Genomic DNA, 27445 nt, shown 5'->3' on the forward strand with positions numbered 1-27445 from the left:
TGCAGCAACAACTCCAAAAATGACCTCAAACGTTAGGTTGTTAAACATATCAATGGCAAAAACACACAACACAGCATCGAGGGAATGGAAATTGAAAAACATTTATTTAAAAAACTACACTAACAATAAATTCACATTTAAACATGCATTCTAATATGCTAAACACAACAGCAACAATGGAACTTTAAATAAGGGGATCAGCTAGTTTTTTTTTTATTTATTGCCAAAAGTTTGCCAGACTCTTTATATGCTTTTAATTTGGTTACAATGCTTTCATCCCCCTCTATGGCATCCTTACACCTCTGTGTAAAACTAGAGAGCTCCTCCGTGGAGGAAGAGTCGGAAGAAGAGTCGGATGATGCGTCGGAGGAATCAGGCCCTGACTTGGATGAAGCGCTTGAGTCGGTTTTCTGCGACTGACTTTTCTTCGCCTCTGGTGGACTGCCCTTGTCCTTTTTTCTTGCTGCTACAAACAGACAATGACAGAGGATGATTAGTGGAAAATATAGGCATGTGGGTGGCACACTAGTAAGTGTGATGGTCTTTGGAAGATAGTTTTCTGAGTTCAAACAAGAACAGGTCGATGCAAACGTACGTGAGGAAATGACTAGTATGAAACCACTAGTGTCAATCAACAAAAACACGGAGAGTAATGCTAGCAGGAAAATACAATTATGCACTTACATCATCAGTAACGCATACGGCAACACAATGTTAACTTTATGTACTTAGCATTAGAGATTATAAGCACACGGTATTAGACCATGAGGGCACGTATGGGCTGGCACAAAAAGGTTTCAAGTTCCCAAGTGTATTGTCAAATATGGCAAATTGACTTACTCATAGCCAGTTGTTCCCTCAGGAAGTCGCTCTCAAATAGTCATGTCTTTCAGCATCTCCTGCTACCAGTCCAATTTCTGCCTGGCCATCTCCAGCTCATGGCGCAGTCTAGTTGACGTCAATTGGGCATTAGGAGCGAGTGTGGTCCTAGCTAAATGTTTGGGGGAAAGAATACAACTTTTCAATAAAAATGTTCACACCGCTAATTTCCAATAATCAGGTTAATCATATGCAAATTCAGCGAGAAGGGAAATAGTTTTGTTAGTCTAAGGTTACTAGCTACGAAGTGTAACAGGTGGAACCAACCATAGGAAAGATTTATATTAAATGAAATGTATTATTTAATTAAAGCTTCAAACAATTATTTCACACTGAAACACTTTCCACCCTGTTCATGACAATATTCTTAACACAGATACCTGTCCTACTCACCGGTGAGTTCTTCTAACTGAAACAAGGCACAATAACCAGAACACAAAATATCATTGCCCCGTACCAACATGCACTAAATCCACTGTGTGTTAATAACACTAGCAACATTCATTCATAAATGCAATAAACTTATATACATAAATGCAACAACAGAACGTTTTGTCCATTAAACACATTACACAATCAAAATTCAATGTTTTTCACATTCACTATGCTGTTCGTTGCACTGTTCTGTTCAACGTTTAGTTCAAAATGGTTGAGCCACGGTCATCAAAGTGTATGGAAATGTTCCCAAGATGCATATTACCGTCCCGGACACTTTGCAGCTCATTGACGATGTGGAGTCACAACGGGGAGGGTATTACTTACCACAACATCAATCAGTAGCGTGGGAGAGGGAGGGAGAGAGAGAGAGAGAGAGAGCAAGCGTGCTCCACGCACATCAGGGGCTGTAGTGGTGGAAACGGCTAGCTGTCCTCGTTCGTTGGCGTGGTGTAGTCTCCGATGTTGGCGACGAGCTAGTTTCTAAATATTAATACACTTTGATAGCTAGCGAGGACATTCCGCCTCACACTACAACGTGCTATACTTCTTAGCAGTAACACCGGGCGATCTTCAGAGCTGGTGATGTAAATTCTTGCTTCCTCCACACGACCACTCTACCGTAGTTCATCTGTAACATCCGTAACACGGACACTAACAGACCTAACAAACTTCGAGCTAAACTTGCAATTAACTGACTCATCCTACCGTCACTCTTTCTCAATCACATGTGAGCTATCCGGGCGCCGCCATCTTCTCTATTACATTCTCCGTTTGCCCCTTGTCCCGCCCTCTCCGCTCTCTCCATTGGCCCCTGCGATAACTTTGGGATATCAATCTCTGTTCCACACCCAATAGCACCACAGAACTTGACCATAGGTCCAGCCAATCAGTGACTGGAAAGTTGGTGCACTGGCCAATGGAGTGAGCGGAGAGGGCGGGACAAGGGGCAGACGGAGAATGTTAAGAGAGAAGATGGCGGCGCCCGGATAGCTCACATGTGATTGAGAAAGAGTGACGGTAGGATAAGTCAGTTAATTGCAAGTTTAACTCCAAGTTTGTTAGGTCTGTTAGTGTCCGTGTTACGGATGAACTACGGTAGAGTGGCCGTGTGGAGGAAGCAAGAATTCACATCACCAGCTCTGAAGATCGCCCGGTGTTACTGCTAAGAAGTATAGCACGTTGTAGTGTGAGGTGGAATGTCCTCGCTAGCTAGCAAAGTGTATTAATATTTAGAAACTAGCTCGTCGCCAACATCGGAGACTACACCACGCCAACGAACGAGGACAGCTAGCCGTTTCCACCACTACAGCCCCTGATGTGCGTGGAGCACACTTGCTATCTCTCTCTCTCTCTCTCTCTCTCTCCCTCCCTCCCTCTCCCACGCTACTGATTGATGTTGTTGAGCTGCAAAGTGTCCGGGACGGTAATATGCATCTGTGGAACATTTCCATACACTTTGATGACCGTGGCTCAACCATTTTGAACTAAACGTTGAACAGTACAGTGCAACGAACAGCATAGTGAATGTGAAAAACATTGAATTTTGATTGGGCAATGTGTTTAATGGACAAAACGTTCTTTTGTTGCATTTATGTGTATACGTTTATTGCATTTATGAATGTATGTTGCTAGTGTTATTAACACACAGTGGATTTAGTGCATGTTGGTACGGGGCAATGATATTTTGTGTTCTGGTTATTGTGCCTTTTGTTTCAGTTAGAAGAACTCACCGGTGAGTAGGACAGGTATCTGTGTTAAGAATATTGTCATGAACAGGGTGGAAAGTGTTTCAGTGTGAAATAATTGTTTGAAGCTTTAATTAAATAATACATTTCATTTAATATAACTCTTGCCTATGGTTGGTTCCACCTGTTACACTTCGTAGCTAGTCACCTTAGACTAACAAAACTATTTCCCTTCTCGCTGAATTTGCATATGATTAACCTGATTATTGGAAATTAGCGGTGTGAACATTTTTATTGAAAAGTTGTATTCTTTCCCCCAAACATTTAGCTAGGACCACACTCGCTCCTAATGCCCAATTGACGTCAACTAGACTGCGCCATGAGCTGGAGATGGCCAGGCAGAAATTGGACTGGCAGCAGGAGATGCTGAAAGACATGACTATTTGAGAGCGACTTCCTGAGGGAACAACTGGCTATGAGTAAGTCAATTTGCCATATTTGACAATACACTTGGGAACTTGAAACCTTTTTGTGCCAGCCCATACGTGCCCTCATGGTCTAATACCGTGTGCTTATAATCTCTAATGCTAAGTACATAAAGTTAACATTGTGTTGCCGTATGCGTTACTGATGATGTAAGTGCATAATTGTATTTTCCTGCTAGCATTACTCTCCGTGTTTTTGTTGATTGACACTAGTGGTTTCATACTAGTCATTTCCTCATGTACGTTTGCATCGACCTGTTCTTGTTTGAACTCAGAAAACTATCTTCCAAAGACCATCACACTTACTAGTGTGCCACCCACATGCCTATATTTTCCACTAATCATCCTCTGTCATTGTCTGTTTGTAGCAGCAAGAAAAAAGGACAAGGGCAGTCCACCAGAGGCGAAGAAAAGTCAGTCGCAGAAAACCGACTCAAGCGCTTCATCCAAGTCAGGGCCTGATTCCTCCGACGCGTCATCCGACTCTTCTTCCGACTCTTCCTCCACGGAGGAGCTCTCTAGTTTTACACAGAGGTGTAAGGATGCCATAGAGGGGGACGAAAGCATTGTAACCAAATTAAAAGCATATAAAGAGTCTGGCAAACTTTTGGCAATAAATTAAAAAAAAAACTAGCTGATCCCCTTATTTAAAGTTCCATTGTTGCTGTTGTGTTTAGCATATTAGAATGCATGTTTAAATGTGAATTTATTGTTAGTGTAGTTTTTTAAATAAATGTTTTCCAATTTCCATTCCCTCGATGCTGTGTTGTGTGTTTTTGTCATTGATATGTTTAACCATCTAACGTTTGAGGTCATTTTTGGAGTTGTTGCTGCAGAAGTGTTGACTAATGGTATGTCCCTCAGTAACAGGCCATTTGTAAATGCTTATAAAGTATAGACAGTCTCAACTTTATATCAACCCATGCATAACACTTTACTAATGATAAGTAAATGGTTTTTATAGTGTATGTTCCTCAGTAACGGGCCTTTTGTAAATGCTTATAAAGTATAGACAGTGGCAACTTTATATTAACCCATGCAAAACACTTTACTAATGGTTAGTAAATGGTTTCTATAGTATGTTCCTCAGTTACTGGCCATTTGTAAATGCGTATAAAGTATAGACAGTGCCCACTTCATATCAACCCATGCGAAACACGTTACTAATGGTAAGTAAATGGTTTCTAAAAACCTATATTAAGCATAAACTAAGGTGTTACATGTGCTCACATATATTATTTCACGTATGAATTGGACGATAGCTTATGCATGACAAAGATTATTCATGATGACTCATAAATGGTGAGCAGACCATCAGCACATACCTTATAAAGGATATTATGAAGCATTACTAACTCATTGAAACTTGCTTGCTTAATCATTTGTAAATTATTTACAAAATGTGAGCAGACCATTATTATATACCTTATTGATGATCTTATAAATAATTAGAAAATGGTTTGAAAAATGTTCATACACACATGACTACTCGTTTACAAATAGCTTACTAATGTCCTTATAAATGATCTTTTAGATCGTTAGAAAATCATTTGAAACATGTTCATAAATACATCTGTACTCATTTCAAAACAGCTTACTCATGTCCTTATATATGATATTATAGATCATTAGAAAAGCATTTGAAAAATGTTTGTAAATACATTAATACTCATTTATAAATTGCTAACTAATGTCCTTATAAAAAACTCTTATAGATCATTAGAAAACAGGTTCATAAATACATTACTACTCATTTACAAATACATTACTAAGGTTTGTAAATGTTGGGGTAACGATTTGTAAATGATAAACAAACTATGAACAAATGCTTCATAAATGGTTTATTACGGAGGGTTATTATAAAGTGTTACCAATTCATTTTGATGGTATATGGTCTTGTGATAAACAAATAAACACGCCGGTTACTCCTGTTAGCCACCCAGACTATACACTATGTAGTTTTGTGATCCAGACCCGAGTCCTTGCTAGTTTTAGACCAAAACTGCTTCCTGCTGCTTTAAGTCTCCCAGTGCTTTACTCTAAGTACCCCAGACAGGAGTGGGCCTCAGGCTCAGTTCTGGGCCAGTTTCGGGCCACATCGGAGTAAGCCCCTGTCTGGGATCTGGCCCGGATGACAAAGCTCCTTGCTGTATGAGATCTGGCGAAGAGATGAAGTGACTCATCACTTTGGCAACAGCTGGGCTGGCCAAGCGTGAGCAAACACACTTACAGACAGACACACAAAACCCTTAAATACAGTCCCAGACAGTTACACATTCACATAGACACACCCCCCCATCCATCCATCCACACACACACACACACAGACACTCACACAGAGATTTTGACTCCCATTAAGCTATATATGCACTTTCTGTCTTCCCCTCTACACACACAAAAACACACACACAGACAGGGATACAAATACTCATTAAACCATATTCACTCTGTCTCTCTGTCCTCCCCTCTTGTCAGTCACACACACACTCACACACACACACACACACACACACACACACACACACGTACCGGCATGATCTGCTGCAGGTCATCCAGGGTGAGAGGGGCCGTGCCCACGGGGGCGTCCGGGTCGCAGGGCACGATGGGCGGGCTGAGAAGCTTCTTGTAGACGCAGAGGGGGAAGCGGATGTCTAGCGTAATGCTGTTGTACAGGGCCAGGCCCATCAGCTGAACACACAAAGAGTTAAGGGCAAGGTCTTGTGGTTTGTGTGTGTGTATGCGTGTAAAATGTCAATGTGTGTGTATGTGTCTGTGTGTGAGTTTGCGTGTTAATGTGTGTCTGTGTGTGTGTGTGTGTGTGTGTGAATGTGTGTGTGTGAGTGCATATGTGTGTAAAGGCATGAGTGTGTGTTTGAGTACTAGTGTGTGATTGTGTGTGTGTGTGTGTGTGTGTGTGTGAGAGAGAAAGAGAAAGTGTGTGTGTATGGCAGAGAGAGAATGTGTGTGTGTGTGTGTGTGTGTGTGTGTGTGTGTGTGTGCACAGCTGTGTCCAGAGGTGTCATCATCAATCACCACTGACCATAAGAACTTCTGCCTAAAAACAACACCTTTCAAAAGAACACGTCCGCTAAAAGATTGATTGCACTTCTCTCATTCTTTCAAAATCAGTGTGTGAGGGATGAGTTCGTTGGTCACTGCACTGCCAGCAGCAAATCAAGTCTGGCTGAGACGTAGGCGTTCTGTGAGCCGTGGTCTGGTGTCGTTATCCACAGACTACCCTGTGTAACCTTTATATCTCAGTGGTTTGTGTAAAATTGTTATGAATCCAAAAGGCATAATTTCCTTGCTCACACCCCCCCTGGAGGACTATTTGACCATGTAGCATATCCATTACAATGTCCTGGCCTGCCTGTCTTTGAGGTCTCGTTTTTGTGGTGAATATATCGTTTTTGTGGCCGGTATTCCATCTCTTGACATTTTAGGTACATCGTATATTCCCTTGTTAGAGCGACATCTTTAATAGATACTCTAGTAACGTTGCAGCGTTTTACTCTCCTCACTCAAATACAACCACCCTTGACGTTTTAAGCGGGGGTTATAGTCAGAGGGGCAACATGGTGGAGGTAACACTTTAGCGTTGGCCCTTGAGGGGGTATTTCTGTAGCACTATCACCCACAGACGGCCCTCCACTCCACCGGCAGGTGTAATATACATCTGAGGGGAGTGCTGAAAAAGCGGGGGCCTCGTTGGTGCTGAGTGCTAACAGCTGCTAAAGACACATCCTCCCCTCCTCCTCCTCCTCCTCCTCCTCCTTCTTCTCCCCCTCCTCCTTCTGATCTCCGCCATGTGCTGTCCATATGAGCCAGCTAAGGGGAAGAGAGGGAGAAGGAAGAAAAGAAAGAGAGAGAGAGAGCTAGAGACAGAGAGAGCAAGAGGGAGAGGGGGTGTGAGAGAGAAAAAGAGAGACGGGCAGGGAGAGGGAGAGAGGAAAGTAAGAAGGAAAGAAAGAGAGAGAAAATACAGATCCATAGATGTCGAGGCCGTTCCAGAACCGCTGAGAGAAACGAAAGAGATGGTGGGTGGGAGGCTTGGAGGCTGGCCACAGCGACTGAGAGCGACTGGGGCAGAAAGGTTCCACGTGGACTTGAATGATGCGTTTGAAGAAAAAAAAACAATAACAACGACACCGATGAAAAAAAACAAAACAGAAATGACTCAGCCTCAATCTTTCTGAACCAGACAAAACAAACCCCCTCCCCTTTTGCCAGGCTTATCCCCCGCCCCCCCTCCCCTCTCCTCCCCTCCCCCTCTGGTCTGGCGGGGCCCCGGTGCTAAGTGTTTGTTGTGGTGCCGGGCAGAGCTGAGCTGAGTGCACAGGAACAGACCGGCTCTGTTCCTCTGGAGGGGCCGCTAGGCCCTTAGTCAGTGGCAGATGGGCGGAATGGCAGCCACGTGTGTGTGTGTGTGTGTGTGTGTGTGTGTGTCTGTGTGAGTGTGTCTGTGTGAGTGTGAGAGAGAGAGAGAGAGAGAGAGAGAGAGAGAGTTTGTATTTGTGTATGTGTGGGTGTCTGATTGTGTGAGTGTGGGTGTGTTTGTGTGTAACAGAGAGTGCGTGTGTAATCTCAGCCATGTGCAGTGTGGAACTGCCATTACCTGAGGGCTGTATTCAGAAAGGGATGTGTGTGTGTGTGTGTGTGTGTGTGTGTGTGTGTGTGTGTGTGTGTGTGTGTGTGTGTGTGTGTATGTGTGTGTGTGTGTGTATGTGTGTGTGTGTGTGTGTGTGTGTGTGTGTGTGTGTGTGTGTGTGTGTGTGTGTGTGTGTGTGTGTGTGTGTGTGTGTGTGTGTGTTGGCTGCATTCAGAGAGGGGTGAGGGCAGGACAATATCATGCTGGCTGCCACCAAGTCTGAGTGTGATGCGATTCAAAGATGCATATATGTGTGTGTGTGTTTGTGTGGTGTGTTTGTGTGTGTGTGTGTGTGTGTGTGTATGCATGTGTGCATGTTTGGGTATTGGTATGTATGTCCATAAGCATATGCACATCTCTGTGTACAAGCGTGCCCGCGTGTGTGTGTGTGTGTGTGTGTGTATGTTTGTGTGACCCGTCTCAGCGCCATCGCCTCAGAAAGGAAGTGACACATGCCAGCGGAACACAGGCCATCACTAATGAGGCTCTTCCTGCTGGTAATTAAAGCCCTTTTCTGCGAACGGCTCCACTGTCTCCACTCTTATTTCTCTCAATTGCTTTCAGAAACGGTCATTTCCTCAATAGACTTTATGATGTGGGCACGCAGTTAACATTGTACCTACTGTAATAAAAAGAGTTTATAAATAAAATCAATTATAAATGAAAAGTCCTTTTGAAAAATGCAGCTTGTGTAATGACTTACTTGAAAATGGAAAATAAGACTGGAGCTAGACACTGCATGGAGACCTGCCTTTCCAAAAGTGCATGAATGCGGAGAGCCTTGCTGGGATATAATTGTATATATCGGCTACGGGTTCCCCCGTCATGGTTTCAAATGATATCTTTAAGAGCTATTTTAAGCACCCAATGCACTCGTATGACTTTCTATTCTGAGCGTATAAATACACTCTTTCCTTATATACAAGTGGACACGTGACCAGACGGACTTATATGGATGAGTGTAAGTGTAGCTGCTTATGGCAATGAAAGGATACCGATCCAACCAGGCGAAACTCGGAGCAGTTGTCACAGTTCCAGCTGCTGAACCAGTGATACTGGGACTCCTTGATGTACGTAAACATACCTGCAAAAGATGTACAGAAAGTCACTTGTGGGACATTGTGGGAAGAGTAGAAGAACCAGGAATACACAAACACAAATCAGTAACATGTAGATGCATAGAGGCTATCAGGAGATTTAATGACCCCACGTATATCATCCATCAGAAAAACTACAGACAGACTAAGTCATCTCAACAAATAGAAAATTGCTTGCAGGAATACTCATACTTACTTACTTACTTAAATACTCATACTATACGGCACGAATAGTATAGTTGCAGTAGCAAAGGTAAAATTAGCACCATCAGTTATTGTCATAGCATTAGATTACACAGACCTTTGTGTATAGATGGCTGTACAGTAAATGCAGAAGGGTCTGGAAGTGTTCAGGGAAATATTCTATAGTATTACATATTCTGTAGTGGGGACTGAATGATATGGGGGGTTCCTAGTCCATACAAAATCATCTAACTTCCCAATGATCTCAACTGTGGTTTGCAGTTAAGTTTGCATTTTAATCCTCAGGCCCTAAGTTCAGTGACGGGCAACAGGCAATAAGCAAGGCAACGAGCAAAGAGCAAAGAGCAAAGAGCAAAGAGCAAAGAGCAAAGAGCAAAGAGCAAAGACTAAAGCTAAAATCATTTTGCTAATCTAATACCATAAGCATAAGCGCAAACATGGATAGGTCAGCATTATGCCTTCCAGTGTTGTACCTGAACTCGTTCATAATTTTGGCGAACGTGAACTGAACGTTCTGTATTATTGCCTGATGAACGATACTGTGAACGCGTTCATTCTGGTGTCTGTGAACGGCACGTTCACTCTTTTTAATTTCGTTCAATAAGGTGCCAGATTTCTAGAGACTTCCAGGTGAAAAACACACATTTACCAGTAATTTAACAGTTTCAAATCGCTGTGTGTGCTTTATTTTACTGTCAATGCCTGGCAAGTGTGAGAGCGACAAAGTTGCATAGAGGCCGAAAGCGGTATTGCAGACATATAGAGATTTAGATATTTTTTTTAGCTCGCAACATATTGAAAAAAAGAACTGAACTAGTTCATTTTTTGGAGCTGTGAACTTAGTTCAATTTTTTTGAATTATGAACTATAACCTGAACTAGTTCATTTTAAAATGTGTGAACTATGAACTGAACTAGTTCATGTTGAAAGTGAACTTTCCCAACACTGATGCCTTCACACGCCACATGGTAGCTTTAGTTGATAGATAGATAGATAGATAGATAGATAGATAGATAGATAGATAGATAGATGGATACTTTATTGATCCCGAGGGAAATTAAGGTCATCCAGTAGCTTACACTTACAAACAAACATGAATAACAATAAATACAAAAATCACAATAAATACAAAAACAATACACATAGGGAGAACATGTACACATGGGGGTGGGGTGTTTACATATAACATATACATATAACAATGTGCTTTACATGTGACAGGGCTGTAAGTAGTGGAAAGTAGTGCAAAAGTGTTCCTGTGCATGTGTGGATAGTGCAAAGAGTCCTGTGCTTGTGTGTGTGGGGATAGTGTACAGTGATATAAATACTTAAATAAAGGAAAGGCAGTCCAAGGGGCTAGTGTAGCCAGTAAAAAAAGGAGAAAAATGTAGAAAAAGGAAGGAAAAAGGATGGGCAGTGGGATGGAATAAGGTGTGAGGAGAGAAGAGGAGTTCATGTACGACGGACTTTGCTCATTGCTTATTGCTCTGCTTGTTGCTCCATTAACAGATGCCAACATTTCAGTAACTTTAACTCATATCTCTTTGCTATAGTCATGACTGAACGTGAAAAGTAGCTGGTTATTTAGTTCATTACTGGTTGGGACTGTTCTAGGTTGGTTCTGTTTGGGCTTTGCGTCTCACCGTAGTCTGTGTGAAAAATCTGTCGAATCAGGAGGAGAAACCACTCCTTTGTCAAGCCGCCCATGTCCAGGCCCGCCTCGCCAACAAACGTCACTTTCAGTTTTTTCTTCAGGTCCGCCCGCTTTCTTGCGAGCTTTGAGGACAAAACGGGGAAAAAAAAGGAAAAGAAAGGAAAGCGGGGAGAGAGAGAACATTTATGGTGGAGCCATTTTTCCAAATTAGGCTGTACCCATACTTAGAACTTTCCGGAGCAGACTGTACAGCACATGGGCTTGGCAAAAAAAGAAAAGAAAAGTGTTCTCTCAGACTTGGGAAATCACACACACACACACGCGCGCAAACACACACACACCCACACGCGCACACACACACACACACACACACACACACACACACACACACACACACACACACACACACACACACACAGGCTCAGGCTCAGGCACTGTTTTTTGGTGAAAAGACTATAACATCAACAATGCTGTGGCTCCAGAGATGTAAACACCATCAGCCTACACTTAATCACACAATTCTGGCATATTTTAAGACAAAAGTTAGTAGAGATTTTGTTCTTCTTTTTCTCTCTCTCACTCTCTTTTTGTTGGGGGGTTGAGACGGGACGGCATTACCTCATCCAGAGAGTCGCTGACCAGCTGCAGACGTCTGACTTTAATGTTGAGGAAGAGCAGGCTCATGTCCACTCTCTGTCTGCGAGAGACCTTATCCACCAGTGTTTGCTGTCCAGAGAGAAGAGGCAAAGTTAGAGAGAGAGAATAGATGGAGAGATATAATGACAGACAGGGAAAGAAAGAAGAGGCAAAATGAAAGATAGAAAAGATAAAGAGAGATCAAGAGAGGGGTAGTGGGAAATAGCTGAAATGTATCATATAGAAAATGTACAGATTTGCAGGAGAGAGAGGGAGGGAGAGAGGGAATAGGCAAAGTGAAAGAGAAAAAAGCAGGGGGAAACAGAGAATGGAAGAAAGAGGGGTGTGAGGCAAGGCAAGACAAAGTTAAAGAAAAGTAATGATAGAGATGAAGAGATTGAAAAAAGGTGAGAAGGAAAGAGGGAGAAATGAGGAGAGAGAGAGTGAAAGAGAGTGAAAAGGCACATTTAAAGAGCAACATTTAGAGAAAGAGAGACAGATACAGGAAGGGAGAAAAAAGAGAGAGGGGGAGAGATGGAGAAAGAGAGAAACAGAGTGGAGAGGGAGAGAACACACAGACGGGTCTTATCAGGCGCCCCATTCTCACGCTACACCCTGTTTATGTTCCAGTGGTTTGAGCGCCATTTTGCTATGTGTGATTGTGACAGTGTTTGTTTGTGTCTGCTGCAGTGTGTATCTGTGTGTGTGTGTGTGTGTGTGTGTGTGTGTGAGTGTGTGTGCAAGTGGGTATGTGTTTGTGTGTGTGTGTGTGTGCAAGTGTGTGTGTGTGTGTGTGTGTGTGTGTGTGTGTGTGTGTGTGTGTGTGTGTGTGTGTGTGCGTGTGTGTGTGTGTGTGTGTGTGTATGTGTGTGTGTGTGTGCGTGTGTATGTGAAGGACAGAGAGGATGTATACAGACCTATGTCCTCATCAGAGTGTGTTTAAATGTGTGTGTGAACCTGTAACCATGTGTGTGTGTGTTGATGTATGTATATGTCTATGTGTGTGTGGCTGTATGTTTGTGTGTACATAATTGTGTGAGTGTGTGTGCGTGTGTATTTTTGGGGACTTGAGAGCTTTTTATGTAAATACCCCTCAACAGTCCCCTGGCGATTGCAGCAGAAAAAGCAGTCACTCTATCCTCAGGAAATTCCCAAGCTCTATTTGCAAACAAGCTGCAGCTTTTCTAACAGTTGTTGAGAAAGGGGAGTGTGTGTGTGTGTGTGTGAGTGTGTATGGGGGGGTGTCATTCACTCAGCAGCTGAAAGTTAAATAATTGCACATGTCTCTGTTGGAAGGTAGTCTCTCCATCCTTCTCCTAGCCTCTATAACTCACTGTGAGTCATTCAAGTAGACAACACACTGAGCGGGGCCAGGAGCTAGCAGATTGGTCTGCTTCTGTAGACTGGTGGCCTACATGCTTGCTCTACAGGGTTCGGGCCTTGGGCTCTGTTAAGTGCCTTGGGACAATTTAAATTGTTATTGGTGCTATACAAATAAATAAAACGGAATAGTTTTGATCTGTTTGATGTGTGTCCTATCAGCTTTTGTTTTCTGTAGGTGTGGCTGTATAGGTGAGGTCAGGGTGGAAGTACATGTGTGACGTTTGAACTATGACCCCTCACCCTGGCCATGCTGATCATCTGCTGCTCGGAGTCCCTCTGGAGGATGGCTTTCTTCACCACGGCAGAAAGGATGAAGGGAAACTGGCAGAAGGTGAACCTTATGTCATCGGTGACAAAAACAGCACATGAAATTGAGGCCTCATTTGTTAGGAACCATCCAAGCAGGGAAAGGGTTACTAGCAGAGGGTGAACCAAAAGACATCGATAAGAAGAACTCATGGACTCATGAACTTGCAAAAACTGAGCCTAATAAAGACATCTGTAAGTTGAAAATGCACAAAAACAACAACCAGTGGACTCCAGACCTAATTGGCTCAGACGAAGACAACTATCAGAATTTGAATCATTGAAGACATTGGTAAAAAAGAACACCCCCTGAACTCAAGGCCCAATTGGCTACATTTCAGGACCGAGTCTCAGAGGAGAGTCGGGTTGCCTGTATCAGGTGGAAGCTTCTAGCATCCACCTCTGTCTGGATTTTAGATTGGAGCAGGCAGCCCTGCATCGAACGCAGCTGTAACAGGGCGGGTATGAAATGCAGTGAGGAGCTTTGAAGGAGCCATGAAAGAGGCTGGAAATGGTTCACTCACTACAAAACAATAACCATGACATGGTACTGTTAGCTTCAAAGCAAATACCAGAGAGACATTCAGTGTTTATTCGGCTCCGCACACAGAATTATGAAGTGGCAACTTGGACAGTGACTTGGTAGACACTGTGGTAGAAAAAAAGAGCTCTAAACAGATAGAGCTATCAAATGGAGAAACGGGGGTTTGCCTTTAACTGGAGTTCAGACACAGAGAGATTTGTGCCCTGGGCAATGTTTGGCTGAAGGTTTTTTTTACCTACAGAAGATCTCCATGGAACCTGAGCATGGTGGTAGTTTAGATCACACTTAAGGCTTAACATTACCAAGAGGCTCAGACGGTGATAATAGAATTATATGTATTCTCTGTGGTGAATATAATCATCTACACTGAATATAGTGTAGGTGTGTGTGTGTGTGTGTGTGTGTGTGTGTGTGTGTGTGTGTGTGTGTGTGTGTGTGTGTGTGTGTGTGTGTGTGTGTGTGTGTGTGTGTGTGTGTGTGTGTGAGTGTGTGTGTGTGTGTGTGTGTGTATCATGGTGTGTTATCGCTGACAGGTTATTGCTGACGTTACCTGTTGGAGTTGCCGTGTGTCTGCCAGGTACGGAAGTCCTCCATGAAGTCGGTGTGGTCCAGGGTGAGGTTATAGAAGTCGGTAAAAGGGAGGATGGCTGCCGTGGCGATGCTGTTGGCCGCGTCTAACAAGAGGAGGTCAGGTCATAGGTCAGATAAGAGGCATTATTTGATGCTCAATATGGTTGAGATTTAAATAATTGATCATACTGATGTTGTTGCAGTTGTTTTAAGAGATTGTCACTCTTTATTGTTTATCAGACACGATTCTACTAAACGAGTTAGTTGTTTGAGAAGAGACGACACTTTGTGATGGTTATATAAAATATGACCAGATGACAGCATATTCAGACTGAAGAAGAAATAGGATACATTTGTCTCATAAATCTGGCTAGTCGCCTCTCATTTTGAACACCACTGGAAAGGGGAGGATCTTTATAGTCTCGGATCTTGTTTCATCTCCGCTTAGTCAGATCTGTCACAGACATGAAATATCTCTTTTATACCAGACCAAACCAGACCAGACCAGACATAGAGAGACAAACACCGAAGGAGAAGTAAACACATCAAGGTAGCAAGGGCTTCAGAGCTAAGCCAATATGGAATCTGGGAAACGGAAAATGGGCGAACAATGTAGACACATTTTATAATACAGCTAATTCAGTAGAACACCTGTAATTCAGTAGAGCCCCAGTAGTGTCATAGCCAAGCACAGAAATGGATGAAAGTGAAATAGATGATTGTACTGTGAATTGTTGAGATGAAAGCATGTAATTCATCGCTAAAAGCCAGTACATCATAGTTTTTGTTTCTTCCCCATGCATTATTGATGTTCTTATTGATGCGATTAGTACGAAAATATACAGTGTTTTATATCTATATAACATAAAGTCTTGTCCATTATAACTTGAACAAAACATAAACACAGCCTCTGAAAACAGGTTTTCCACTGAGAGAGAGGAGAAGGGAGGAAGCTATGAGGGGGTCACTCACTGAGCAGGGAGAGCACCTTGGTGGCAGAGGGGATCCACCAGGAGCACTTGGCCATGGGCGGCAGCTCCTCGGGCCGGGCGGGGAAGAGCCGTGTGCTGATGAAGAGCTGCAGACGCTCCACCAGCTGCTTGAAGCGCTTCGGAGAGAGCCTGAGGAAGAGGAAGAGCAGGGAAGATCCACATTTCATACACATCTACAGACGGTTATGTAAAGACACAGTTCACACCCACTTTGTTTACACATCTATAGATGATTCATTCATGATTTGACTCCTTTTCTACACAGATGAATTCAAGATAAAGTCCACTTTATAGACACATCTGCAGAGATACATAAGATATGCGATAGTGCATCTACAGACAGTTAACTCAAGATGGAGTCCACATTACATACACATCTACAAACAGGCGTAATGATGGAGGGAAACAACAATCCACTTTAAGCTTAACTATGGTAAACAACAACTCTCACACACACACACACACACACACACACACACACACAATTACACATTGTGTTTATAGACACAAACACAGAAAGACAGCCACACAAAACGGGATAGATATGTACAGACACTCACACAAACCCCCTTACACAAACACACATCCATACAGACACAGACACAGACACACACACACACACACACCAGCTGGGCTTGCTCTCTCTAGCACGTCTGACAGCCATCCATTTACAGTGTAGGCTGTGCTCTGTGTTTTTGTGAGTGAGTGTGTGTGTGTTTGTCAGTGTGTGTGTGTGTGCTGTGTTCTGCACACAGTGAGACAGACATAGCTTTGCACAGATGTAATGGAGATGTTTAAACAATGCGTGTGCAGGACCGGGATCACGTCAGCCTCGGCCTGTCCTCATGCACTCACACACACACTCTCACAAACACACAACCGCCCGCCATCCTGTCGTCCCACCCATCCATTCCCATCCACACACACACACACACACACACACACACACACACACACACACACACACACAGTGGAGAGGAAGAGTCTGGAGCCCCTTTAATCCCTCTTCAAAACCGAGTCACTCGGGAACAGAGCGCCTTCCTTCCAAACACACACAGCCTCAGTGACACTTAAGCCTTAGTGCAACATACTGTCACTGATTGTGCCCGAGAGAGCCTGGATGTGGTGAAGGGTTTCAAGGGAGGTGTCGGCATCATAAGACATACTTAATTTAAAGCCAAGCTAGCTATAAGCTAGGGGAAAAAAATCAAATAAAAAATGTGCTCAACTGAATGAGAGTGAAAGAGTGAATGAGAGAGCACACCGGGTTTGTTGTGAAAATGAGGCAGCCATTTTGTGCTCCATCAAGTCACACACGCCACACAAGTCACTCTCAGACCCACCGTTATGTCACCTCAAGACGCCGCTGGTCCACTTTAAAAACACTAGACTCAAATGAAAGCGTAAAGGAACATGACTGAGATTAAATTGAGGTTGCGGGATAACTTAGAACAGGCTGCTATGAAAGTCATGCAAATATGAGAGGCAGAGTGAGTAAGTGAGTGATACATCGAGGATAGGGAGTGAGTGAGTGAGTGAGTGAGTGAGTGAGTGAGTGAGTGAGTAAGTGAGTAAGTAAATGAGTGCGTGAGGGATTGAGTGAGTAAGGGAGTGAGGGACTGAATGTGTGAAGGGTTCAGCAAACGATAGGAGACTCATAGGGTGAAAAGAGGAAAAGAAGAAAAGTGAGGAGGAGGCAAGAGGGAGGAGGAAGAATTGTTGGTCTGACAGACTCACTTCTTGAACCAGTGCATGAGGAAATGGTGGTCAGCTTCTGCTAGGCAGCTGATCTTTCGCAGTAAGTGTGCGAAGATGACGTACGTTGCAGTGCTGGTGTACTGCGGGTTCTGCAACAACAACGAGAGAAATAAAAGGTTAAAGCAGTGATGAACGGATCCGCCTTGTTCAAGGTTAACAAGTCTGATGTGGCCGTCTTGATAAACTGTGGGTTTCGCCACAAAAGATGGCAGCCAAGTCATCTGGATGATGCGTGACATTGCCATAATGACATAGTATGGTGCTCTAACAAAGAGTGAGGCCATAGTTTTACATGCAAATATATGATCCACAAGAGACAAAGACTGGATTAAAAGAAGGAAATATTATCCTACTTATTGAGCTTTCCTATCCTGCCTGTCTAAGTGTCTGAATGTTCAGAGATGACATATATGGCCGTGCTGGTACACTGGCACAGGTCATTAAAAACATATACCCGAGATGAGGAAAGAAAAACAGGGAGGGAGGGAGAAAAAAAGAGTAGGGGGGAGGGGGAGAGAAAGGAGGGAGAGAGAGAGAAAAGGAAATATAAGTTTGGTCAGGAGAGCGAGAGCACACGATGTCTGACTTCCAATAAAGGCTGGCATCGCCACGGAAACCAGCGTTACCACTCCAGCATGACCTCATCTGTTCCTGCTGCCTTGTGTGTGTGTGTGTGTGTGTGTGTGTGTGTGTGTGTGTGTGTGTGTGTTTGTGTGTGTTTGTGTATCTGGGTGTGTATGTGTGTGTATTTCTGTGTAAATGTGTGAGTATGTACTGTATGTGCTTGAGATTGTGTGTGTACATCTCTGTGTGTAAGTGTATATCTGTGTACATGTGTGTGTGTGTGTGTGTGTGTGTGTGTGTGGGGGGGGGGGGGTTTGAAAGGCAAACAACTCTGGCTGAAGGCTAACTGACACTAACGGAGGGGCAGATAGATAATTGGCCCTGGATCCCCTCCTCGGCTGCGTCTGCCGCTCTCTCAAATGTAGGTCAGGGAGCTCACCAGGAGCCCAGAAACGGAGCCAGTCTAAGTCTGAACCCTAGCAGTGGAGGCACGAGGCACGAGGCACGAGGCAGGGTTCAGTGCACAGCCTCAGAGCCGCACGCATCTGAAGCACCTTAAGCTCCCTTTAAGGACAGACATGAAAATTACCACTACGACTGGAGAGGAGCGAAAGGGAGAGAGGGATGAGAGAGGGGGAAGGAAGGTGAGAGAGGGGGAGAGGGGTATGAGAGAGAGGGGGAGGGCGATGAGAAGGAGGGAGAGGGGGAGGAAGGTGAGAGAGGGGGAGAGGGGTATGTGAGAGAGGGGTAGGCAGGTGAGATGGAGGGAAAGGGGGATAAAGAGGTACAAAAGAAGTCTGGAGCAGATCTGGTTTTGATATGGTGTAGGTGCACTAGCTCATCACAAAGTCAGGACTGGGCCTGAACGAGAGAAGGAGAAAGGGAAAGAAAGAGACAGAGAGAGGAGAGAGCAGGAGAGAAAGAGAGATGATGAATGAAGACAAATATTCTGAAATCGACAGAGGTGAAAGAAAATCACATAGACAAGAAAGAGGAAAAGAGACAGACGTGGAGACTTGAAAAAGTAAAAGAGAAAGAAAAAGCCTCTCTCTTCCCTTCACTCTTCCTTTCTCCCCCCATCCCAGACTCCAGCATGGTGGCCCATCCATATTTGGCCGGCAGTGCTGCAAGGCCTTTGGTTGGTCATGTATGAAGTAAACACTGGGGTGGCGTTACATCGCCCTCGACGACAGAGCACTGCCGCCGGCAACCACCCAGACGGGAGTCAATGGGCCATGTGTGAATGAGGGGGTGGGGGGGGGGGGCAGAGGCAGATGAAGAAACTTCCGGTCGTTTCGATTCGGTCACTTCTACTTGCTCTTTCTCAGCCTCTCCCTCTCTCTCTCTTTCCCTTCATCTTTCTCTTTCACTCCCTTTACCCACACTCTGATTTCCAACCACTCTGTCTCTCCTCCCCCTCTTCAAACATAATGGGATTGTCTGCTCCCTCTCCCTCTCTTTCACTCTATTCCTTTCTCCTCCTTCCTCTACCACTCTTTCACTCTACTCCTCTCTACTTCTCCCTCTTTCAAGCTTCCTCTTCCAAACACGGAGCACGCCTCTCTCTCTCTCCACTCCAATCTTCACCTCTCTGTCTTCAGCCATAAGGGGACCTTTCTGAGGCAGATTAGCATGATCCTGTTCCACATGTGCTTCACTGCATCCCACAGTACCACCCCTGAGCCCAGCATACTGATAAGCGTCCCCCCCCCCCCACCTCCTCTCTTCTTGCACAGAGGAAATTGCTGCCTATTACTGAAAAGTTCCATATGTTGGCATGGTTAGGTAACGAGTTATTTCGCTATTTGTTGCTTGAAGGTGGCTATCTGGTAGAAGTCAGGGGATTACGATACAACCTGCTATTACAGGGAGGAAAGAGGGGGTGGGGGTGGGGTAATGGCAAGGGTAAATAATGAAGGGGTAAACAAGCAAAACATTATGGGTCTGGAGCACAGAGGTAGGCTTTGTGTAAACGAATGAGATGCAGCTGCTTTACCTGAACGAGAACAAAATAGGCCCGCAGGTCATTTTTTGTCCGGGGCCTGGTGAGACAACAGGAAAATGCAACCTTAACAAAGGCACATTCATGAACATGTAAACTGACTGATGCTCAGATGCATTTAAAAAAAAAAGACATGCTTTAATTAGTGTTCTCTCTCCAGTTTGTTTTAACCAGAACAACAAGTTAATGAAAAGAAAATGTCTCTAAAGTAAACAAAGTCACTCACCCTTTCCATTCTCTTAATAAGCTATTAATGATCCCCTTTAACACAGCCTTCTGTGTTTCAGGCGGCTGTAAAAAAAAAAAAAAGTAAAAGGACAAACTTTATCGGGAAATTGTGGCAGTTACTGGCACTATAAAAACAATGGCCACTTGGAGCAATGAATTATGTCTGCAGGAGAGAAATGGCTTTGGAACATACTGTGTGGAGTATGGCATCGTAAACAGCGTTGACAAATTTGGTGTTAATTCCTGAGTCTTCGGTTGTGTTAAACGGAGCATTCGCCTCTTTCTGAAAAACAGGAAAAGATAGTGAGAAAGAAAGAAAGAGAGAAGAAAGAGAATGGAGCATGTGTTTCAAGGTTTAAAAACCTTCTCTTCTTTTTTTTTACTGACAAGACTGCATAATGAGTCCAATTCATAACAATTCCCTATTGTGCTGGGCCACCAAAGAAACCGCTGCAGGCGTTGGAGAGAGAAATGGCTGAAACAGATGAGAAGGAGATTGGCCAAACACTTGGCCAATCAACATTGTCTGGTAGAAAAGAAGCCATATTAATATCCGGACCAAGAAGCGCAGTCGAGTCTCCAGTTTCCTTATTGCACGATTGCAAAAACAGCTCTGAAATGCCTCGTTTTTTTGTTTTGTTTTTCTAGTTCTCAGCCTTACACAGCAGTGACTGTGTCAGGAAACTGAGTAACTTCTCTGCATGTCAAGTCAGAGAAAAGCACTCATTACATTGCCGAATGACTTCACCGAATGACAGTCACTTGCAATGCTGTGCAGTGTGTTTTCCGACTACTCCTGCTAGAAGGGGGGGAGGAGGGGAGAGGAAAAAATGGGAAAGAAAAATCAACCAGCCAGACCCCAGAAAGTCTGCCCCTGTTTGTTCTGAATAGCACCTTCTATAGGGCACGGGCAGTCACAGGTGCTCGTATTCACGGCACACTGAAAGAGTCCATTCATTCATTTGGGAACTTGTAAGTGCCAGTCGGTTTTCCCCTCTCTCCGGCTCCAAAAAGCATGTCCTTTTTTTCCTCAGGTACAAAAGTAAATACACTAACACTGCAGCCTCAGCCCGACGGCTTCTGAATGACCATTGTTATGACTTCTGAAGCTCAGTGTTTGAAACCAGTCGTGTGTGTACATGTTCATGTGTGTGTGTGTGTGTGTGTGTGTGTGATGTCATAATAATTAGTTGTAGTTACTGGCATCACATTTTGATTGGATTGGTTGGATCAGTGGCTGATTTGGTGCCGGCCTTAGCGCTGATCTAACAGGTAAAAAACAACTGAATGGGAACAGAGACATGATCCAAACCTTAAAGGCAGCATTGAGTTCCAAAAAGGAGTCGAACGTGGTCAAGTAAAAATCATGGACGTGCTTCCAGTCACCTGAGAAGGTGGCCTTCTCAATATCTTCCCTGCAGTGACAACAGAAAAGAGGACGTAAGTCTCCAATAGTTGGGAATGATCATCACAGATGTGATTAAAGTTTACACACTTTGACAAGCAGTGACATGATGTCTATATTCACCACATATAAATCAAAAAAATATATCCCAAAAAGGTACAACATCAATTAAAACCCAACTTAACTTAATTGTTCACGCCTTCAATTGTAAACTGACGTACACATGAATTATATATCTGGAAGCCATTTAACGGATATAAATCAGCAATGGTGTTTACTCACTGAAACTCTTTGGTTGTTTTGGTGCGTAGAGGGATGATGGGGTCGCAGGCGAAGCGGGCTCTAACTTCGGGGGGCAGAATGTCCAGGGAGATGCGATGCTTCTGCTTGACGCCCGCACAGATCAGACGGGCTCCTCTTGCTACACCCCACCCACCCAAACAACGCAAAAATGGTGTCAATATAATGTAGCTATCATCAGCTTTATACCAGCTTTCAGTCCTTCTGCAGACAAAGTGACTTACAGATACATCACAGATACACATGTTTATCAGTTTGTATGGGTCCAGTGGGTATCCAACCCATGACCTTGGTGCTCTTCACACTCGGAACACTACTACAGAAGAAGTAGACCCTGTATATGCATCCAGAACTATTTGTTTCTTTCAGAATGGAAGTCACCATTGAATCCCAACATAGTTAACCACAGCTATGTAAACCTACTCGGGTCTCCTTTGAAGAGACCTCGTAAAGGCTTTAACAGAGCAAATCAACCATGACCTGAATGAGGTCATTTGGCTCATCACAACAAAACAGAACGACTTCAAGGCAACCTCAAAAGCCTTTCAAAGGTCAATTTGAAAGCTTCTGTTTACACTGTGCAAAGGGGTGTATTTAGCTTTAAAACGGACATAACCATGAGGTAACTTAATGTAATTGGGTTCTGATGGGAGGCAAATCTTGAGTGACCTTCTGTCTGAGCAAAGATGACAATTACCATCATCCGACTGACCACTTTGCTTCTTTTAAACGCCGCTGGGCCCGACAGTGATTGCAGCAATCTGTCAATAACTGCTGGCAGCCAACAATCACCATCAACTGACAATCAGTTCTGCTGTGTGGGGGCAGAGTTCACAAAGACAGCAATATTCACCACTGCTTTTTAGTTTGAACCCCAGACAAGTTGAAAGCCATGTTAAGCAGCTTTTTTTTTGCTTTTAAAGGTATGTTTTTTTTTGCAGGTAAACTTTAATTGTTTATACATTCTAAAAGTTTCTGGTATACTAGGGTCAGGTGAAGGACTGAGTAACACATCGCATCAGATGCCAAGCTAGTAAGCATTTATCAGTGCCAACGGTGCTATTGTCCTTAACTGCAAGACAAGTTTGTTAGTCAGCTGGCTACTTCTAGATTCTGAAACCTGAACCAGCAACCTGCCTTTTAAAACATGCCCTGTTTAGAGAAATCTACAAAGGCATCTCCATGTCAAAATTCAGCTTTGCGATAGATCCATCCTTACATTAGAAGGACAACTGTGAATTGTAACTTTGGCATTAAGAGGAACTCCAAGACGAATAATAACCTGAAAACAAAAAGTGTTGTAATGACCAAATATATGGTCCATAACACAGAATGGAAACATAGTTTTTTAAGTTTGGTTTATAAATGTGCTGTTGAAGGTGGCTTATAAAGCTTCTGATATCTTGCACATGAGGCAACAATAAAGAAAAGGAAATCACATTGCTAACAAGAATGTGTTTGGATCCCTCTTGGATTGTGCACCCCCATTCAGTGACATCGTGACAGCAGAAACACTCAAAGACTCAGAAACAAATGTCTCCTCTGCTTGTAAGGAGCCTGGACCTGAAGAGCAGTGAGCACTACAACACATCTGTAGAAGCCATTGAGGCATAAGTGTCTGACTACATCTTTTGATGTCGCTGCAGCCGTAAAAGCAGCACACATCTTGAAGAGTTCATTAATTCAAAGCAGAGCGCAAGGTCTTTCTTTGAAATTCAATTATGTTGTTGTTTTTTTTTGTCTTCTTCCTCCACAACGCAGAATTTGTAAAACAGCAGTATATGTCTAAATTCTGCCCTAACATAAATTGAGATTATTCAGCCCTTAGCCAAGCACAAAACATGGTTTAGCCATGCACAAAACCGTATTGTCATCGAAGCAAATTGATTCAACATTTCAATTTCCGTCTAGCTCGCCTACTTTTCATTGTCCTGTTTCAGCAATCCACAATACACATCTCATAGAAGCATTAAAACGTTTTCAAAACACACAGTATTTGACACAAGTATAAAGTAAAGAAAGATAGCATTCCATACATGCACATTCTGGGGTCTGACCCACACTCTGACTCAGACTTATTTTTTATGTCTTTTTATTACTTCCCAGCAGCTGGTCTGTCATTATGTTATGGCAGAGTTATAAACATTGACAGCTTAATATCATGATTTCAACTTGAAGTTGAAGCTTTGTACTGACCAGGCCTTACAACGCCAAATAATGCGATTAAGACTAAAAATAACAACCTGAGTCATCAGGATGATCTCATTTTAGAATGTGTCATTTTATATAAATCCCTAGGTCTGGATGCAATAATGAACCCATTAATTTGTCTGCTCCCTCTCCCCCGCTCTCTCTTTCTCTCTCTCTCTCCCTCTCTCTCTCTCTCTCTCTCTGTATGTGGGTGATGGTGCGACCAGTGTGTTTGAATGTTTGAATGTATAAAGTGTCAGAGATAATTTCCTTGGGTGATTATGTCATTATAGCTGACGCACAGAAGCCACAACTACGAAACCCCATAGTAAGAACATTTTGCGAACTCCGTTGGCTTTATATGGTGACTCTCTCACAACAGCATCAAAGCACCCTCAGCATGTGTCCACACCGTCTCTCCTCAGTATCTGTCCCAGACTGGGGACATGTGGCCTCAGTGGGCCCAGACTCAGCTCAGTGTATTCTGTGCGTGCAGGACCAACCGTGTCTGATGGCTGGTAGGATGATGGGCAGAGACAGCCCGTGGCCAGCTGCTTCTCTCTTCTGACTCACGGAGGAGAAGAAGTTTCCATAGGAGGCACACGGCTGCTTGGATCCACGCTCCAAACCCTGTCATTGAAATACAAATCACTGTGGTGGAGAGCAATGGGGATTTTTCCGCTGTGCTTGCCTCTCTACTGCTATCAGTTTAGTGATTCTGTACGTTTCTAATGAGTTGCTACAGAGACTACAAGACCCCAAATAACTACTTGACATCAAGTCATCAACCTTTGGCCAGAATCGTGGACTGTGCCTTTAATTGGCTACAAGACCTTAAGTCAAAGTTAACCTCTCTAGTAGGCTGCTACTGAATGCATCTAAGAGGATGCTCTGTCATCCTACTGGAAGTCATTTTCACCTTATAGGCTACACCACTGCTTTGGGAGAGCAAAAATAATGAGCGATACAGCTAGGCTGTTATAGTGGGACAACAGTGCTACATGTCAACGTCTTTTTGTCCGAGTTAAAAAAAAATTGTAACTTTTTATTTTTGTCAGTGACTAATACTGTATTTAATATTAATATTAGAGAGAAAATGTTTGTTCATATCAAAATAGGAAAACAAAAGACATAGCTGTGAAGAACTGGGAAAATAAATCTTCTCATATATTTAAATACAATTATTTTCTTAAGCACTAGGAAATTACATGGCAATGACGACTAAATGTTTGACAGACGGAAAAATAACTATTGTATGTTTTGTTTTACAGGGGAAATATTCTTAAGTAAAAAAACAACAACAACGTATGGTTCTTCAAGTTAAATGCAGTTACTGTATATTAGGCCCAATATTTTTGTACTTACATGATTAAAAATAGGCGGAAGCCTGTCTCGTTCCCTGTCGTCCACTGGGGAGTTGTTCTCACTCATGTTTAGATGCATTTCGTCCTTTCAAATGTCTTATTTCGAAAGCAGTCACTTGGCATTTTCCCCAAAAAAAGTATATACTAGTACGCTTTATATGTGTATACAGAGAACGAAGTCGTCTCACTTTACTTTGAATTTCACCAAGGCACTGCTTGAGTGATGCATAACGGTCCAAGAAACGCAAATTCAGAACGATGTGTACTTTATAGTAGCGTAAGCAGGTGAGTTTTCCAAAGTAGCCCTTCTTGTAAGTTGATCCGGATGCTGTGCGCTCGGAGGACAAATCCGTCGTCGTTCAACAAGACGAAAAAAGTTCGTGTAGTCTGCGCGATGCTGCGTTACAATAGTTACTTGTCCGCTAATGTTCTATAGAAAAAAAGTGCCCTGGCGTTCGTATGTGCAGGCCAGCTGCATGCTGGCGCCATGTTGTTTGATGAGGTTTGTAGTTACGGACTTGGATACGGCGAGTTCGACGTAAGAGAGGGGTTGGTGCTCGCCTTCGCTCTACGCTGAACCAGATTTATAGTGCCTTTCCTGGAATTCAACCTAACCCAGCAAAACAGACCTGGCTACTTCACGCTTAATCCCAAGATGAATGAGACATTTATTTCGTGGAATTTTGTTTGACTTAAAGTCAGTTTGAACAATACCATTCACCAGTGGTGATAGTTATGCAAATTTAACTTTTGCGTGAGTCGGTGGCCGTAATTCAAGGTTAATCAGAGGCTGTCAAAGAATTGCCACTGGAAAATCTACAGTGCGTTCACTGGTGCATTTAACTCACCACATTATATAACCGTTCTGTCTGTTCTGTTTGTTCATGATATTCCAAGAAAATAAGTCATCCCAGGCGGGGTCAGGTCAGCTAATCAACCAGAAAATGTATGGCCAAATCTCCAGCAGTCTCCACTCCCCTGTGTTGCCACTTCTTGGTCTCGCTCTCTCTGTCTATCTTATTCTCTCACACTCAAAGGAAGAAAGTCATGAAGATAGAGATTAAGATAGAGATTTTTGTTGAACATAACATACATAACATTTGTCAAATAAAGAATAAAAGGTACTTCCTCTGCAAAATATATGCACAATGTAGGCCTATAGCTAAATGAGAAGATGGGCAAAGAGAGGGAAAGAGAGATAGACACACACAGACAGAGGATAATAAACAGATGTGTTAATCATATTAATAGAGTGGTTCACAGAAGTAGAAGAGTCCAGATTGATTTAGCATTATAAATAAACCCAATGAGATTGATTCCAGGAGTATATGGATTTAGCATTACAAATAAACCCAATGAGATTGAGTCCAGGAGTAAGATTGATTTAGCATTATAGCCTACATGAATACAGATACCCAGTTTCTTTGAGAATTAACTCATAAACGTTTTGTCAGAATTGCATTCTGGTTATAAGGCAAGGGCAGTAGGCTATGTAATTCCCTAATATAATCTCAGAGACATCGCTGATATATCGTTTCTATATTTACTTCACTAATTAAAAATGCTCGTGTGCCTGTATTTTCTGTAATTGTCATGTAAATGCAGTGTGTGCCATTGGGAACAGTTGTATTGTGTCGGGACAGCTTTTGTAATACGAACAATTGTAACATGCCAGTTTGAAGGGTTAAAAATGTACTGCGTCTACTAATGTCAACAGCTATGCATTATATAATAGTGGCTGATAAGGGTTTTTCTTAAAGTTGTAGTTTTTACAGCGTTTGTTTTCTAAATGCCAGTGATAGTCGCGTACAGCCCAAAGGTGTTACATTTTCGCAAGTATGGCTAGCTAGCTATCTGTTGTAATTGTATCAAACAATAGTATGTAATACGGGTTACAATTTTCCCCAGCCGACCGCGGTTAATATTTGATGAGATAATGGAAATTAAACACATTGAAGGCAGCTAATAATGATGCTACCATCTAGATCGGAAGTCACGGATGACAACCACCTGTTAGTTGTGCTCCTATCAAAACGCATCAATTGTGCAGTAATCTTGTGCAAAACTTAAAGGTTACAAATTTGCCCCTCAAACGACTTATGTCTATAACGTC

At 43.1% G+C, this 27445-nt stretch overlaps 1 protein-coding gene across 1 annotated transcript in view; it reads right to left on the minus strand.

Annotated features, from left to right (window-relative positions):
• The window catches only part of hectd2 (HECT domain containing 2), a 40325-nt gene extending 14863 nt beyond the window's left edge, over positions 1-25462 (minus strand). Inside the window, exons 1-15 of the mRNA XM_080834048.1 lie at positions 25334-25462; positions 24472-24598; positions 21761-21899; positions 21386-21488; positions 20267-20356; positions 20072-20136; positions 19840-19885; positions 17259-17368; positions 15502-15650; positions 14510-14633; positions 13350-13446; positions 11709-11816; positions 11080-11212; positions 9131-9219; positions 6017-6175 (exon numbers count right to left, since the gene is read on the minus strand). Coding sequence (XP_080690174.1) covers positions 6017-6175; positions 9131-9219; positions 11080-11212; positions 11709-11816; positions 13350-13446; positions 14510-14633; positions 15502-15650; positions 17259-17368; positions 19840-19885; positions 20072-20136; positions 20267-20356; positions 21386-21488; positions 21761-21899; positions 24472-24598; positions 25334-25411 — 1617 coding nt within the window. The 5' untranslated portion in view covers positions 25412-25462. The remainder of the gene's footprint in view (positions 1-6016; positions 6176-9130; positions 9220-11079; positions 11213-11708; positions 11817-13349; positions 13447-14509; positions 14634-15501; positions 15651-17258; positions 17369-19839; positions 19886-20071; positions 20137-20266; positions 20357-21385; positions 21489-21760; positions 21900-24471; positions 24599-25333) is intronic.
• Between the last annotated feature and the right edge of the window lie 1983 nt (positions 25463-27445).

This window comes from Sprattus sprattus (genome assembly GCF_963457725.1).
Source record: "Sprattus sprattus genome assembly, chromosome: 3".
Classification (NCBI taxonomy): Eukaryota; Metazoa; Chordata; class Actinopteri; order Clupeiformes; family Clupeidae; genus Sprattus; species Sprattus sprattus.